Raw genomic sequence first — 16,084 nt, forward strand, 5'->3', positions numbered from 1 at the left:
GGGTTATCCTTAAGAATATTACGTATAAAATTCTCCAGGAACTTCCCGTCAACGGTAGGAAACAGTTTAGACTCATATACCTATTGGAGTATGCAGGGAGCAGTTTAACCTCTTGCATCTGTTGGAGGATTGAGAAACAGTTTATACTCGTATACTCTTTGGAGTCTTGCCGTTCTTATTTGGCTTATCTGAGTATTCTTGAGAGCAAAGCAATCCTTGGTGGGATGAACGACCCTCCTGTGGTATGCACAGTACTTTGGATCCGTCATGTTGTCAGCTTCCTCCTGATTTGTGATAGGTGGTAGCTTGATCTTGTTACTTTCAAGGAGGGATTCGAAGATGGCTGGAACGTCTTCGTCCTTGAAAGAGTACTCTTTTTGGAGTCTCGGACCCGAAGTATTTTGCTGCCTTCGGGATTGCTGTTGCGACGTTTGATTATCACCATCAGCAGCTGCAGGTGCTTTGCCCTTACCACGAGAGGCAAAGTTTGAGTTCAGCGGATTAACCGTCGGTCGGTTCCTCTCGGCCTTCTTCCTTCGGAGGAAGCATTCGGCTTGTTCACCGCGCACCTTCAAGTCTTTCCAAGTGTCAGACGGTGCTGTTCCCATTGCCTCCAATACGTCCAATGCGAGGTTGTTGTGGCAAGTCTGGAGAATGAACTCCTCAGTGATCGGGTCCCGACAGTTCATCGCCTTGTTCCGGAACCTTTTGATGAAGGTGTCGACCAATTCCCCATCTTTTTGTTTCTCATCGAGCAACGTTCCGATGGATATTTCAGTGTCGTCATCGAAGAAATTAGTGAGAAACTTAGTCTCCATATCGTCCCAGCTATTCATGCTACCTGGCTTGAGGCGGCGATACCAATCGAAGGCGGCTCCGCGAAGAGTGCCAACGAAGGACCGTACCATCAGAGGCTCATTGCCAGAGATGACCCCTAGATGTGATTTGAAGTAAATCACATGCAAACGGCATGAAGTTAATTAAGTTGAACTTCACCGGATATGGGATTGATTCCCACTCTCTTGGGTATGGACAAGGAATGCCTGTTTTCTTCATCTCTTGAGCGGAAATCAACGTATTGATTTTGCTCTCGAGATTTTTGATTTTTAGACTTTCACCCGAGTTTTCGTCAGCACGATTCTAAGGTGGAAGCATGGTATTGTGACTAGCATCCTCATTGCCACCCTCTGCATTAACGGGAGGGTTATTGGCGTTGCGAGCTTTATCCGCATCCGTATGCTCAACTTCCTGAACAACTTGATTACGGCGGCTTGGTTCGCCTTGCAGGTTCGTCAGTGCCTGGATTTGTTGCTCATGCATTTCTCTCATATTCTGCATGGCCATCTGCATTTCGAACCTGAAGCTCTCCTGCTGTTTGGCCATGGCTTCTTCGAGCATCTTGGCCACTTGTTCCGTTCTTATCATAAATGACTCGCGGGGTTGTCCTTCGCTGGATACTGTATTATCTGATGCACCGCAGAGCAGGCATCCGATTCTTCATCTTCTGAAGGTGTCCTTGTCCGAACCCTACCGTAAGTTCCTCGTATGATGGCTCCAGACTGCAGACGGGTTACACACCAGGGTGCTTCCGGAATCGACTCGGGATTATCCTGTGTCGATGTCCTTTTGCTGGTCATGTTAGCGGTGACCCTCGGAAATTCTCCATCTTTGACCGCCGTTCTTCTTCGTCGGAAACGCCTAGGCCTTGGTTTTGGCATTTCGGTACTAAGTCTTTCGAACACCGAAACTCTCTCGGGGACTGCCTTGATGCAGTTGCACTCAGACAGTACCGCACGAATGAGCTTTGAACAAGGGCACTGAGTTTCTAGCCTTCGAGGACTTCTCTTTCTGGCTTTGCTCGTACCCCCAGCACGATAGTACAGCTCGTCCGTTTGAAAGTCGGAGCAACCTATCGTGTGTTGGCACGATTTCTCAGGTATAACGTAATCATCATCAGACGATAACGTTTCCTTCTGAGAGCAAATTACCTTCTTCGGACTTTCGAGAGTCACGCGCCTCGAAACACGCCTTTGTGGGCGTGAACTCTCAACAGGCTCCTGAATTTCAATACGCAGCGTAGTGCGCTTAGTTGCCCTGATTTCCTCGTCAAATTGAGGGTTGTGGCGACCCCCAGCGTGTTGAATCGTTCGGGGCTTTTTCATTGGGCCAAAACGTCCTTGAATTGGAGCTTTGCTTCGCTCCTCGGGAAGTGGACCGAGGCGCTCCAAAACCGACTTCCTTTTCTGGGATGGTCCTGCGGGATCTCCCGGAGCAGTTGTGGAAATCATCGGCGGTTTGGATTGATTCGCCGGAAGTTGAACTTTCGACGGCTGCAGTTGACGCTCTTTGGTCTGAACCACCGATTCAGACTTCGGCCTCCAAACTTTGCTGGTTGATGGCGGCTTCTTGGCCACCTCTTTCTGCAACTTCCTACGGGCTTTTTCAGCTTGAGCACGTGCCTGCGCTGATAGTGCGCGGCGCTTGCGAATGCGCTCCTCCAGCGTTGATCGGTTCCGTTTGACACAGACCCATTCCATTGTTGGCGGCTTGGAGGAACCACCATTCATCGATTGTTGAGGCTTTTTGCCTCTCTTGTTCTTCAGATCCGCGTTGTAGCGGACCCCGTCAACTGACTCCATGGCCTTTGCGAATCGTTTCGCAAGGCGTTGACGTTGCCTTTGGCGGGCTCTCTTCGAGAGAGTCACCACGCCCCCTGCTCGTTGGCATTCTGTACTTCTTCATACCAACGGACCTTTCTCCTGGAGGAGAACTTCTTGGACTTGCGGGGGGAGGTAGATCCAGACGAGGATGAAAGGTACTCCTCGAACTTGGCCTGGTCGAATTCATACTCGACCTCCTCCTCGACCGGGATTGAGATCCGCGGCTGCGACGCAACGATCTCGGCAGCGAGATCGGTGGCTCCCACTGTGGTCGCCAGATTGTTCGTGGTGAAAATCATGTCTTTCTTCATTGTTGATTCTATTATCATCTTAAATAACAGCTTTTTGAGTTACAAAGATCCGGTCTTATTATAAGATCCGGTTACAATGAAAATCAAAGAAAATAAAAAAAAGATTACAACTTTCTCCTTATTTGTCGAACAAATCACGAGATCCTGTTTTGCGGTCGTTCGCTTTGTGGGTTCTTTGCCTGCGCCGGGGTTTATCCGTGGACCACCGCGAGATCAAGATCCGGTCGGATCTACGTAGTACAACGGGTATTATTTCGCCAAGGAAATAATAGTCGAGGGTACTATTTCGCCAAGGAAATAGTAGCCTTTAATTCTCGGGATCAAAGACCAAGCTTTGATCTAGAGTACGCCTGCGTAGATCTGAGATCCGGTCCTCTCGAACTCTTGCCTTATTTGGCGTTGACGATCGCCGAGCACCAGATCTGGATGAACAAGTCCTCGAAGTCCCAAAGCTTGGATCTTTTTTAGATCTGAGTCTTGAATCCAGCAGAGCTTCGCCTCCAAAAATTCCAACCCATAACAGATCTAGAGTCCAAAAGCAAAAGTGCAAAAACAATACAGATCGACAATGAATAAACATAAAAGGAACAAAGATTAGAGATGCTCAATATTGTCTTTGTCGCGTCGATCTGGAATTTTCTGAAGCAGCACTCGCTGTAATGATGGTACTGGGTCGTCCGGCTCTGAGTCTACTTCGCACAGCTTCTAACGGATCGTAAAACGGAGTCTTCTACGAATTTCTATGAATTTCTGAGTGAAGGCTGCGCTTCTGCGTATTTTCTACGTATTCTGCCTGTATATCTTCTCTTTTCTGCCTCTCTAACCTTTTTACTGCCGTCATTAGCAGTCCTTAAATATCGTAGCCTCGTTAATCCGCTTCGTCGCGTATCGCTTGGCTTCGGCGTTGTGGACTAACAATCGTGTCTGCATACGTCGCCCGATGGTCGGTTCGTCGAATCGGTGTTGTCGAGCTGTGTTAAGGGACCTATAGGCAGTTTTATACGCCTACAAAAGGTTTGACTGAAGGGAATTTAGGATGATCCTAACTATTTAAAGGTTTGATCATTCAATTTGTGGACCTCTCGTTCATGGAAGGAATCAAGAGGGGATTTTGGCTTTAGCCCTAACTGTAGAAAGGTTTGACCAAGAAACAGTGAGAGTAGAGGGCACAAATAACAATGATAATGTCAATTTATACAAAATACTCACTGGGGGTTTTCGGTATCAAGTGATAAGATATTGACATGAAGGGGGTTCGTTGATTGCCATGGATCAGCAGATTGAAAAGTCGTGTCAGGACTTCAACAGTGGGAGTGTTAAAGGCTTAAAAACATAGTGGGAGTTTAAATGGATTTAACTGTGAGGAATTTTGGTGGACCCACCGTCACTTAATTTGATCAATGAGGTATTTTGTGGTGGAGGATCATGAATCATTAAGCACTTCACAATTACACCTTGGGAGTTTCATGAGGAAACATTGACCATATGCAGTCGTTGAATCTCATCTCAATGAAAGAGTAAGTTACAGTGGGAGGATTTTAATCATCTTAAAAATAATTAAATCGCCATAGTAGGAGGTTCTTAATCATTATTATAATAATTAAGAATAAATTATTCAAATGATTAGTTTCTATCTGGAATAATCGACTGATCTCGGGTTATCCTTAAAAATACCATGTACATAGTATTCTCTAGGGACTTTCCATTTAAGTAGGTTATCCCGAATGTACTAGGGGTAGTACTTCTTCAGGAACTTCCTATTTGTTGGTATCATGAGTTTGTTGCCATCTTGGGTGATCAGACGATATGCACCATTTGAATAGACTGTCTCTATTACAAACAACCCTTCGCATTTGGGTTAAAATTTACCTTTCTTCTTAGAATTGAGTATCATTGGTCAGCGAACAGCAAGAGCCAAGTCTCCTTCCTTGAATTTTCATTATCGGACTTTCTTGTTAAAGGCCTTGGAAATTCTGGTTTGGTAGAATTCAATTTGTTGTTGAGCTTCTAAATGCCTTTCATCTAACATCTCGAGTTTTTCGAGACGTTTCTAATGTTGTTCTTCCGTTGTCATACCCGTTACGAGGGCGATGCGGAGGGAAGGAATTTGGATTTCTAACGGGAGGACGACTTTACACCCGTATACTAAGGAATACAGAGTTTCTCCAGTAGGCGTGCGAACGGTGGTGCGGTAGGCCCAAAGAGCTTCACCAAGTTTGTCATCTCAGTCTCATTTATTGGTTCTCAAAAGCTTTGATAAAATCTTTATGATGGTCTTGTTAAAGGCTTCAGCCAATCCATTCGCAGTGGGATTATATGTGGTCGACGAAACATCTTGAATTCTGAATTTTTCACAGAATTTGATGAAGGCATTACTGACAAACTGAGAGCCGTTATCATGTACAATTCGTCTTGGAACACCATATTGGTAAATAATATGGTGTTTGATGAATTTGATGACATCGCTTGTCTTTACTTCTTTAAGTGGAACTGCTTCAGCCTACTTGGAGAAATAGTCGGTGATTGCTAAAATGAAACGGTCACCTTTGGCCGATGGAGGAAAAATAGGACCAACGACATCCATTCCCCATGTCTCGAATGGCCATAATGTAACTGAAGGATGCAAATGTTCCGGAGGTTGGTACATATAATTTGCATGTATTTGACACGTTTGACATCGTCGAGCATAGTCAATTACATCATTGACCATGGTTGGCCAATAATATCCTATTCTTCTGAGTCGATCACAAGTTTGGGACTGGGTTGGTGTGCTCCATATGTCCCATCATGTGCTTCTTTGAGCGCCTCTTCTGCCTCTTTAGTTGAAAGACACTGGAGTAGCAGACCGCCATATGCATGACGATACAACATTTGAGTTGCTGTGTTGTAATAGAATCTTGGTGCTCTCCGTCGGACTGAGTCCCTTTCCTTTATATTTTTTGGTAAAATACCATACAAGACGTAATTAATAATAGGGAATCGCCAATCTCGAGGCTCGAGTTCTATTTTGATCGAGTGCACTTCTTTATTGTCAAAAGTGTAATCTGGTACAAAAAGTTGGTGAGTTCTCACCGTAACCAGTTGTTCTATCTTGGAAGGCTATGCCAAAGATACCGCTAATGCTGCCAGTGCATCTGCATATGTGTTCTAGAGACGTGGGATGTACTCGATGAAGAATTCTTCAAATAAGTTTGCCATTTCAATAGTTGCCTGGTAGTATAGAATCAAATCTGGGTTTCTGACTTCGTACTCTCCCCGAACTTGATTGACTATCAGTTGAGAATCACCAAAAGCTTTGAGATATTTGACCCCAAGCTCTTTGGCGAAACTGAGTCCAATGAGCAGCGCATTGTATTCAGCTATATTATTGGAGCATGACTCAGTAAGTGAATAAGCTTGAGGCAATATGTGTTTCTCTGGGGAAACTAGGATAACTCCGATTCCTGAAGATATTTTCGAACATCCTGGAGTGCTCGCCACATTGGTTGCTTGGGAAGCCCCATCAAAATACAGTTGCCACACTTGTTGATGCGAAGTAGTATTGACTTCGTGGGTTTCATCCAGCAAATCTTCGTACAATTCGGCTGTATCCTTCATAAGGTTAGCTGCTAGAAGATCGCAAATTGCTTGTCCTTTCACTGATTTCTGTTGCTTAAAATGTAGGTCATACTGAGATAGGAGTAGAGCCCGTCTCTCTAACCTTCAATTCATTAAAGTCGGTTGAGTCATGAACACTTGGACTGGATTAACATTGGAAATAATGTAGATCGTCTGGCCAACTAGGTAATGACGCATTTTTTGGATAACGAACACCAAGGCGAGGTACTCCTTCTTGATCATAGGATATTGAGATTCAGCCCCTACCAAAGTACGACTCAGATAATACACTGTATGTTCGTGACCGTCATCTTCATCTTGTGCAAGTAAAGCACTTAATGAGTGGTTCGTCACTTTGACGTAAATCAAAAATAGTTTACCCGATTTCGGTGCAACGAGGACAGGAGGATTCACCAGATATGCTTTGATATCTTCAAATGCTTTCTGACAGGCATCATCCCAAATAAATGATACACCCTTCTTTGCGAGCTTGGAGAACGGTTGGCATTTTCCGAAGAGGTTCAAGATGAACCCATGAAAATAAGCCAATCGTCCTTGCAATCCCCTGAGTTCTTTGAGGTTCTTCGGGGGTTGCAGTTCATGTATCACCTTCACTTTATCGGGATCAATATAGATACCCTTTGTGGTGACGACAAATCTAAGGAATTTACCGCTGGACATTCCTAGGAAGGATTTAGTAGGGTTCATCTTCAATTAGTGATTCCACATGAGATCGAACATTGTCCTCAGGTCTTTAATATGGTCATCTTTACTGTGACTTTTCATGACCAAGTCATCAATATAGCACTCGACGGTCTTCCGTAGGTGTTCCGAGAAAATATTCGTCATTGCTCGTTGATATATGGTGCCAGTGTTCTTCAAGCCAAAGGGAATAATTGTGTAATAGAAGATGTCAAGCGATGTTCTGAATACGGTATGCTTTTCATCATCCAGGTACATCTTAATTTGATTATAACCCAAAAATCCATTCATAAAGGACATCCTTTCGAATTCACATGTGTTGTCAATGATGACATCTGTGATCAGAAGAGGAAAATTGTCCTTTGGGAAGGTGGTGTTTAGGTCTCTGAAGTCGATGCAGATCCTGATTTTTCCATTCTTTTTAAGAACTGGGACAATATTCGCTAGCCATTCAGGATGTTGTTCCTCTCTGATGAAGCCCAAATTGATTAATTTTTTGACTTTCACCTCAATCGCCTCCATGATCTGCGTACAAAATAGTCTTTGCTGTTGCTTGATAGGTTTGGCATCCGATTTGATGTTGAGGTGGTGCGTCGCTACATTTGGATTAAGTCCTAGCATGTCCTTGTAATTCCAGGCGAAAACATCAATATACTCCCTAATGATGGCAATCAACTCTTCTTTCTCATCTGGTGGAAGACTATCACTGATGAATATGGGTTCGGACTGACCTCATCACCCATGTTCACTTGGATCACTCTGTCTTCGGTGGGAGGTTCTCTTTGCTCGAATCTATCACCATATTGCATATTTAAGTGATAGATCCAACAGTCTTCCCAAGTTGGTATTTGTTCATCTTCCTCTGTTATGGCAGGATCAAACGTAACAATGTTCGACATTAGGCCTCTGAACATTTCTCCAAGGCTGATGTCGTAATCCCAATCTATAGAATCTGATGAATACCCATCTCTACTCGAGTTAGACAACTAGTTGATGACTTGCCAACAACATTCGTTGTCGGATGAAGAGACATAGCCTAGACCTCTCTTGTGTTCATAATAATTGTTGGTTTTCCCTCATGTTACATAGGCAGGACGGGGTGGAACCCGGATGCCTTGACCAAAATGAAGACCTTCACCGAGTGTGAGGTTATATCCTTGCTTCTTCATATAATCATGTGCTTGTGAGCTATATCTGAAGAAATATCGTCCAGGCCCTTCATCATCAATATTGATTTCTAAGAAGAGATTGGAGGGTGGGGATAGCTCTCCTTTACCAAAGATTATTTCTTTTCCACCCCTGCCTTTGCAAGTAGGACAAGGGTTGTTCCGAATGAGTCTTGGATGCACTTTTTCATCATGCAAGACTGATACGGGTGTCTCTTCTCTTTGAAACTTAGTGATCGTCATGGGAGCTTGAGGATAGATGATTCTCATGGTAACTTAGGAATAGAGGTGTAAAACAGCATAGTGGAATGCAGGTTGAAGCATGGAACGAGACGGTGAATCGAAGAATCGAAGCATCTAGTTTTCAGCCCGTGAGTTGACTCATAATAGTCATGAGTCGACTCATCAGGTTGAGTCGACTCATGCCTGTTATAAGTCGACTCATGAAACCCAGCCGTTTTGTCAAAAGTTTCTGACGAGTCGACTCACCATTTCATGAGTCGACTCATGACCCCATAAGTCGACTCATGAGTGTTCATGAGTCGACTCATCGATGGTTTTCTAGTTCGTTTGGGTTTCTGGTTACACGTTTTCCTGTGGGGTCTGGGCTTGGTTATTTACCATTTTGTCATCCACGTTGTTACACCTATATAAGAGATTGTTTAGGGTTTCTAATAAATCAGATGTAATCAAAGAAAGATTCTAATCAAGAGAGATTAGGGTTTAGAGAGACTTGAGAGTTCTCGATTCTAGTGAGATTGTGAGAGAGGGATTGTAATCTTTTGTATCATAATCTAGAGAGGGTATTTTCCTTCACCACATACTGAATTATTCTTGTGTTTCTGTCATCCTATTCTCAACCCACCTTTGATAATTCCGCAATGGTGCTTGTACGGCGACTCGTATCAAGTTGGTATCAGAGTCAAAGCATCTAGTTTTCAGCCCGTGAGTCGACTCATAATAGTCATGAGTTGACTTATCAGGCTGAGTTGACTCATGACTGTCATAAGTCGGCTCATGAAACCTAACCGTTTTGTCAAAAATTTCTGACGAGTCGACTCATCATTTCATGAGTCGACTCATGATCCCGTAAGTCGACTCATGAGTGTTCATGAGTCGACTCATCGATGATTTCCTGGTTCGTTTAGGTTTCTGTTTACACGTTTTCCTGTGGGGTTGGAGCTTGGTTATTTGTCACTTTGCCATCCACGTTGTTACACCTATATAAGGGATTGTTTAGGGTTTCTAATAAATCAAATGTAATCAAAGAGAGATTCTAATCAAGAGAGATTAGGGTTTAGAGAGAATTGAGAGTTCTCGATTCTAGTGAGATTGTGAGAGAGGGATTGTAATCTTTCGTATCATAATCTAGAGAGGGTATTTTCCTTCGCCACAAACTGAATTCTTCTTGTGTTTCTGTCATCCTCTTCTCAACCCACATTTGATAATTCTGCAATCAAAGGTGCTCGCACGGTGACTCGTATCAAAGATGACTGAAGCGGTATGTGTATGTTAGGGTTATCATATAGTTCCTACATTACATTAGTATGACAAAGCGAGTACTCTAAATCGTCATTTATTGCATAATCGGCAAGTTGCTAGTTACAACTTTTGTCTGAGGATTTGCCACCGTCAAGATCGGTTACAAGAGGTTCAATGTCATTAAATAAAAGACTTTCATCATAATCGAGCCCGGTTTCGATATCAGCTTCTTCTCCGCTATCCATGTCTTAGGCCGATGGTTTAGTATCGGATTCAGCACTGTAAAGAAGGAAATTAATAAAGTAATTTTCCAACTCCTTAAACGGTTGCTTATCCGTGACCATCGTCTTGACCCCATTATTAGAGTCAACATATTTCAGACACTGATGGAGGGTGTAAGAAACTATAAGATTACTATGGATCCAAGGTCGATCCAATAACAAGTTATAAGAAGTCTTGGCATCACTCACGTAGAATGTGACCTCGAACTTCAGATCCCCAAGCTAACATTTCACTCAGGTTTTTCCCAGCGGTCTAGATCCACTGGTATTGAATCCATAGATTACAGTGCATGTGGGAGCTAATTTACTGGCAGGGATTCCGAGATGATACATCAATTGGAGTAGCATGATGCTAACAGCGGAACCCGGGTCGAGTTGGATCCGGTTGACAACGCTGGAGCCAATGTATCCGATGAAATACAATGGCCTATTATGTTTTGAATTCCTCACTTGCATATCTTCCTTGGTAAAAGTAATGCAAGGGAATTGTGTGACCGTAAGATTACAGTGTTGAACTTATGATTTCGGCTCCTCAGAGGTTGGCTTAATCTGAGTGAGAAACACATTAGAATCAGCCAATGCTTCTTGTAAAGCTTCCCTGGTGTCTTTCGAGAGGCGCAACAACTCATATAAAGTGATCCTCACTGGGATGTTTGCTAACTGAGCCATGACATCGAAGCGGTACAGAGTATTTAAACTTTTTGGTTTATCTCATCCAATCGGTCGATTAAAACGATATTGCTTCGGAACTTGAACCTCTTTGTGCTGAGGCTCTTTCTCCTTTTGTTTGGCAATTAGCTGCTGTTGGGGTTTCTGAGCAAGTGTAGGTGGAGTTGTAACCACGCCCAGTTCAGCTAACGTTTTGGCATTCGGATCAGAAACTTCAGGATATTTGTACTGATATTCATTCCTATTCTTGGTAGTAAAGACTTCATGTTCCTCTTTAGACAGAGGAAAAGTAGGGACATTTTCATCATCTTTCTCAGGGATTACAATAGCAAGATAACAAGATCTGCCTTTGTTCTTAGCCTTCTTTTTAGAAGATGATCTTGCCCACTATTCATCTCCAAGTAGATCTAGGTAGACCCAAAGAACCTCACCATTAGGTTCAGTGTGTGGTATGAGTCCCTTCTGACGCTATCCATGAGGGTTGTCGTTCACTACCTTCATCTCTACCTTCGACATAGGCTCTGGTTGGAACCACTAGGGGTGAGCACGGTTCTGTTCGGGTCAGTTTTTACCAAAATTTGAACAACCGAACCGAACCACCTACAATTCAAAACCGAACCGAACCATTGCAAATCGGTTCGGTGCGGTTTGTTCGGTTTGTTCGGTTCTAACTTCATCAAGTATAACTTCACTTCAATTTATCTTTTATATATTCTTATTACCCTATGTCGGCATGTATTTATTTTTTAACTTCACTTCAATTTATTATTCTTGCTCATGTATGTATACTGTTTTTAAGTGAAGTAACTTGTCCTTTTGGATTAAATACTAGACTCTGACGTTGTAATTTTTTAGTAACGGACTTGCTTTGTCTTTGTGTAGCAAGCTTTTACTTTGGTCTTTGTGGAGACAAAAAAAGGAGCTGACTCATTAGAACATTGGTTATATATGAATCAATTCCCTGCAACTGCTATTCATGGTGATCGAACACAGGAGTAAACCCACAAATCAAAGGCACAAATATAACTTGTCCCAAGAGTTTATATCCAGACATCCAAGCAAATAAACACAGCAGTAAGTTGTCAACGTTGATTTTTTGAAAGCAATCAGAAAGCTAGGTTGCCTTTGTTCATATAACATCATGAAATAAACTGTAATGAATATAGAAGCAAGTGGGAAGTAGAGTTAAAGTTTACATAGTAACATTTTATCCCAAGATGTATCATAGAAGACATCACTAACATGATAACATAGGTTACATCACTAACATGAAAACTGTAAATAGAAGAGACAAATCACATAAGACATCACTAATATAAAAACTATAAATAGAAGATCCTGCAACGAGCCGAGATCCTACAATAAGCAATCCCTTGGTCAATAGATGTTCTGCAATTAACCCCCCACCCCCACCCCCCCCCCCCCCCCCAAAAAAAAGAAAAAAAAATTATGATAAGCAATAATACATGGTTATAAGAACAACTAGGGATGAAGAGTAAAGTTATAAGCAACAATTATGATAAGCAAGAATTATTACCTGTGTTCTTCTATGAAAGATCTTACAAATCCGTGATTGTCGGTTCAATTGAAAGCTTGCCCAAATCTAAAAGACAAACAAATAAATAGTTAATAAAGAATCAAATCATTTAACATACAAAAACATAAATGATAAATACCTATGTCTAACTTCTCAAGAGCATCCAACATTTAACATACAAAAACATAAATGATAAATACCTATGTCTAACTTCTCAAGAGCATCCAAATCTTCTTCAAAGCAAATTTTGCTTGAACCCGGCATAGCCAACAAGTTTCGAAGCCAATCAGAAGTGCATACTAGGCTTTGTACCATTCTCGGAGTCAATGAGCTCCTAAATGGATCAAGTACTTGGCCACATGTACTAAATGCAGACTCAGAAGCAACTGTAGAGATTGGAATAGCTAATACATCACGAACCATCCGAGAGAGAATTGGGAACCTTGCACTATTAACTTTCCAATAAGCTAAAATATCAAAGTTACTTTGATCGGCTTCAACATCCTTGCTTAGAAATTTTTCCAACTCTGATTTTGCTTCAACACTTCCTTTTGCGGCTTTCAACCTTTTAAACTGAATTCTTAAATCAGTTATTTGATAAACATCATCACTGTCAATATTATTAGATGAAGCACCAATTGATTGCTCACTTGCATTTATTTCAGTTCCATATTTAATCTTGTAGTCATTGAATAATGCGAATGTGGCATCTTTGATGAATTTTAACTTATCAACACTTTCTTTCTCACCGTATGTAAGCTCAAGAATAAAAGTCACAAAATCTTCTTTATTTCGTGGATCTAGAAGTGCCGCAATGTAAATCAACATGTTCGTCTTCTCCCAACTTCCCTAATGCTTCTCATATTTATCTGTCATTCTATTAGCAATTCTAGCATATGATGCATCATCAGACAATCTCCATTTTTGCAAATCACAAGCAACATTACCAATTTCTTGAAGAAATAAAATAATTTGTCACATATGAGGAACCTGAAACAAGTAATGTTAGCTTGTAAAATTTTTCAAGCAAAATGCATAACCTTCTCACATTAACCCAATCATCCTACAATGGCATTCCATAAGCTCCATTTCCATTACTTAGTTCAAATCTAAAGAAGGGATCCTCCTCACCATATCTTTTTAAAGCTTTTTCATATTTTTGAGTAATGTTCAACATCAAATAAGTGGAATTCCATCTAGTGCATACATCCAAACATAAAGATGAACCAAATTCAATTTTTTCTAGTTCAATGCAAGTTTTGAATTTAGCTAATCTAGATGGAGATTGCCTCACATATCTCACCGCCGAACGAACATGGGCAACGGAATCCCCCAAAACTTTGAGCTCATCACTAACAATAAGATTAACAATATGAGCAATGCATCTCATATGAAGTTATTTCCCACCCAACATTGTGCCACCCCAATTGTTGAACCTCTTTTTTAAGTATGTAATCATGGTATCATTTGAACTAGCATTATCAACCGTGATGGTGAAAACATTCTTAATTTCCAATCTAATAAACACTTCTCGACCACCTTCCTTAGATCATCTCCTTTATGACTTGAAATAGGACAAAAGTTTATTATTCTTTTGTTCAATTTTCAATCATTATCAATCCAGTGTGCCGTTAAACACATATAATTAATATTTTGAATGGAAGTCCAAGTATCAGTTGTTAGACACACCCTCTGACATGTAGCTTTCAATAAATTCTTCAAATTTTTTTTTTCTTCAAGGTAAATTTCATAACAATCTCTTTGGATTGTCCAACGAGAAGGAATATGAAATCTAGGGCAAGCTGTTGACATGAAATTTTTAAACCCAAAACCCTCTACTAACTTGAATGGAAGCTCATCTAAAATGATAAAATAATTGAGGGCTTTTCTTATGGCTCCTTCATCATAACTCCAACTATCAAGGGTTCCCATTTTCGTACTAAATCCACTTTGTGAATCACGATTTGCCTGTAAATTTAATAACTTTTGTCGAGTATCGACATTATGTGGATGCTTTTTGCAAGACTCCATGTGATTGCGAAGAGCTGTAGTACCATTTTTTACAATGTGCAAAATACACTTTTTCATCATTTTGCTTTTGGGTCACCATTTTTATCTTTAAACTTAGTAAAATGATCCCATACCTCCGATCTTCCTTTTATTGCTTTCCTTTTAGTCAAAGTCTGAGAGCCTTGTGTAGATTGATTAGAATCAACTTGACTTGCATTTACATTAGGATTCTCCTCTTGAGAAGCCTGCATAGAATCAACTTGACTTGCATTTACATTAGGATTCTCCTCTTGAGAAGCCTGCAGATTATTTCAACAATTTAACTAAATTAGGGTTTTTAACTTTTTAGCACACTAATATGCATAAATCAAACTATTGTGAACATGTACGTAAGCATTATAATCATTCAAATTGAAGAACAAAAGTGAGATATGCACACAACAACAAAAACACAGATCATACACTAAAAGCAAACTGGTCCCCTAAAAACTCAAATTCCCCTGAACTATTGTTTTTCTTAACAAGAAAGGATTTTTGGGGAAAGCATAAACTGAGTTATTTTGGTCATGGAGTGAGTGACCAAATTGCAAGATCCCTAGAATTTGATGTAGTAATGAGCAATTTCAATGATTTGTAGGACTAATGTCAAAATAATCCACTTTCACGTTAGTCCATTAAAACTTTCATGTCTTAAAATCAGTTCCTCCATTCATGAAAGTTGTTGATATATCCCCAAATTCTGAAGTTAATTTGAAATTGACACCTCAATGCATTGAAATTGATATAAAGTCCTCCATTTCTCATAAATTATGTTGAATGTATCCATCAAATTGCTTCTTTTAAACTAGATTGCAGAAGATGATTTCAAAAAAAAACTTAAGAGTTGAAGGATCTAATAGGGATTAACAATTCGAAATAATAATTCTAATAGAAGAGTAAATATCAAAAAACTACCTTAACTTTGGATGATAATCAGAACCCCCCCCCCTCCTCCTTAGATTTTTGAGGCAATTATGATTAACAAGTTTCAATCAAAAAAAATCCGCAACAAAAACGAAAATAATCAAATCCATAGATGAATCGTTCGAATTGGGATCTTTGTTCTGATTAAAAGAGTTGGATTCATGGTTTCGAGATCCATTACCAGCATTATGATAAAAACAAAAATAAAATAGATTAGAATTGAAGGAAGCTTGAAGAAGAGCAAAAGAGATCACTGAGATGTTATACCTCGGCCTCGGCGACGGTGACGGGTGCGGATGTCCCCCCCAAAGCCGGATATACATCTTGAGCCTGATCCTGAGCTGGAGACAGATCCATGAAGAATCGAAGACTGCAGAGTGCTCATGGCGTGGGTGGTGGCTGTTGGCTGAGGAGAGTGAGAGAGAGTGAGATAGGCGGACCACGGCTGTCAGCTGAGGAGAGTGAGAGAGAGTGAGAGAGGCGGACCGCGGCTGGTGGCCAAAATATGGGACCAATAGGTGGGACAAGCGATGTGTCCCCCTCCTATTGGTTAATGAGTTGGCCATCATTAATGATGGCCAACTCATTATCCAATAGGAGGGGGACACCTCACTTGTCCCCCCTATTGGTTTCATATTTTGGGTTCTTAAAGTAGTCTTACTTACATGTTGAGAAATTACTTGATGAGGCCATTAAGGGCCCGTTT

At 41.2% G+C, this 16,084-nt stretch overlaps 1 protein-coding gene across 1 annotated transcript; it reads right to left on the reverse strand.

Annotated features, from left to right (window-relative positions):
* LOC109826677 lies at nt 6,119–7,249 on the reverse strand. The gene is made up of 2 exons (XM_020393697.1): nt 7,101–7,249; nt 6,119–6,671 (listed from the first exon to the last, which is right to left on the reverse strand). The coding sequence occupies exons 1-2, from the start codon at nt 7,247–7,249 to the stop codon at nt 6,119–6,121; spliced, it is 702 nt and encodes a 233-aa protein (XP_020249286.1).

The sequence above is a fragment of the Asparagus officinalis genome, chromosome 10, assembly GCF_001876935.1.
Source record: "Asparagus officinalis chromosome 10, Aspof.V1, whole genome shotgun sequence".
Lineage (NCBI taxonomy): Eukaryota > Viridiplantae > Streptophyta > Magnoliopsida > Asparagales > Asparagaceae > Asparagus > Asparagus officinalis.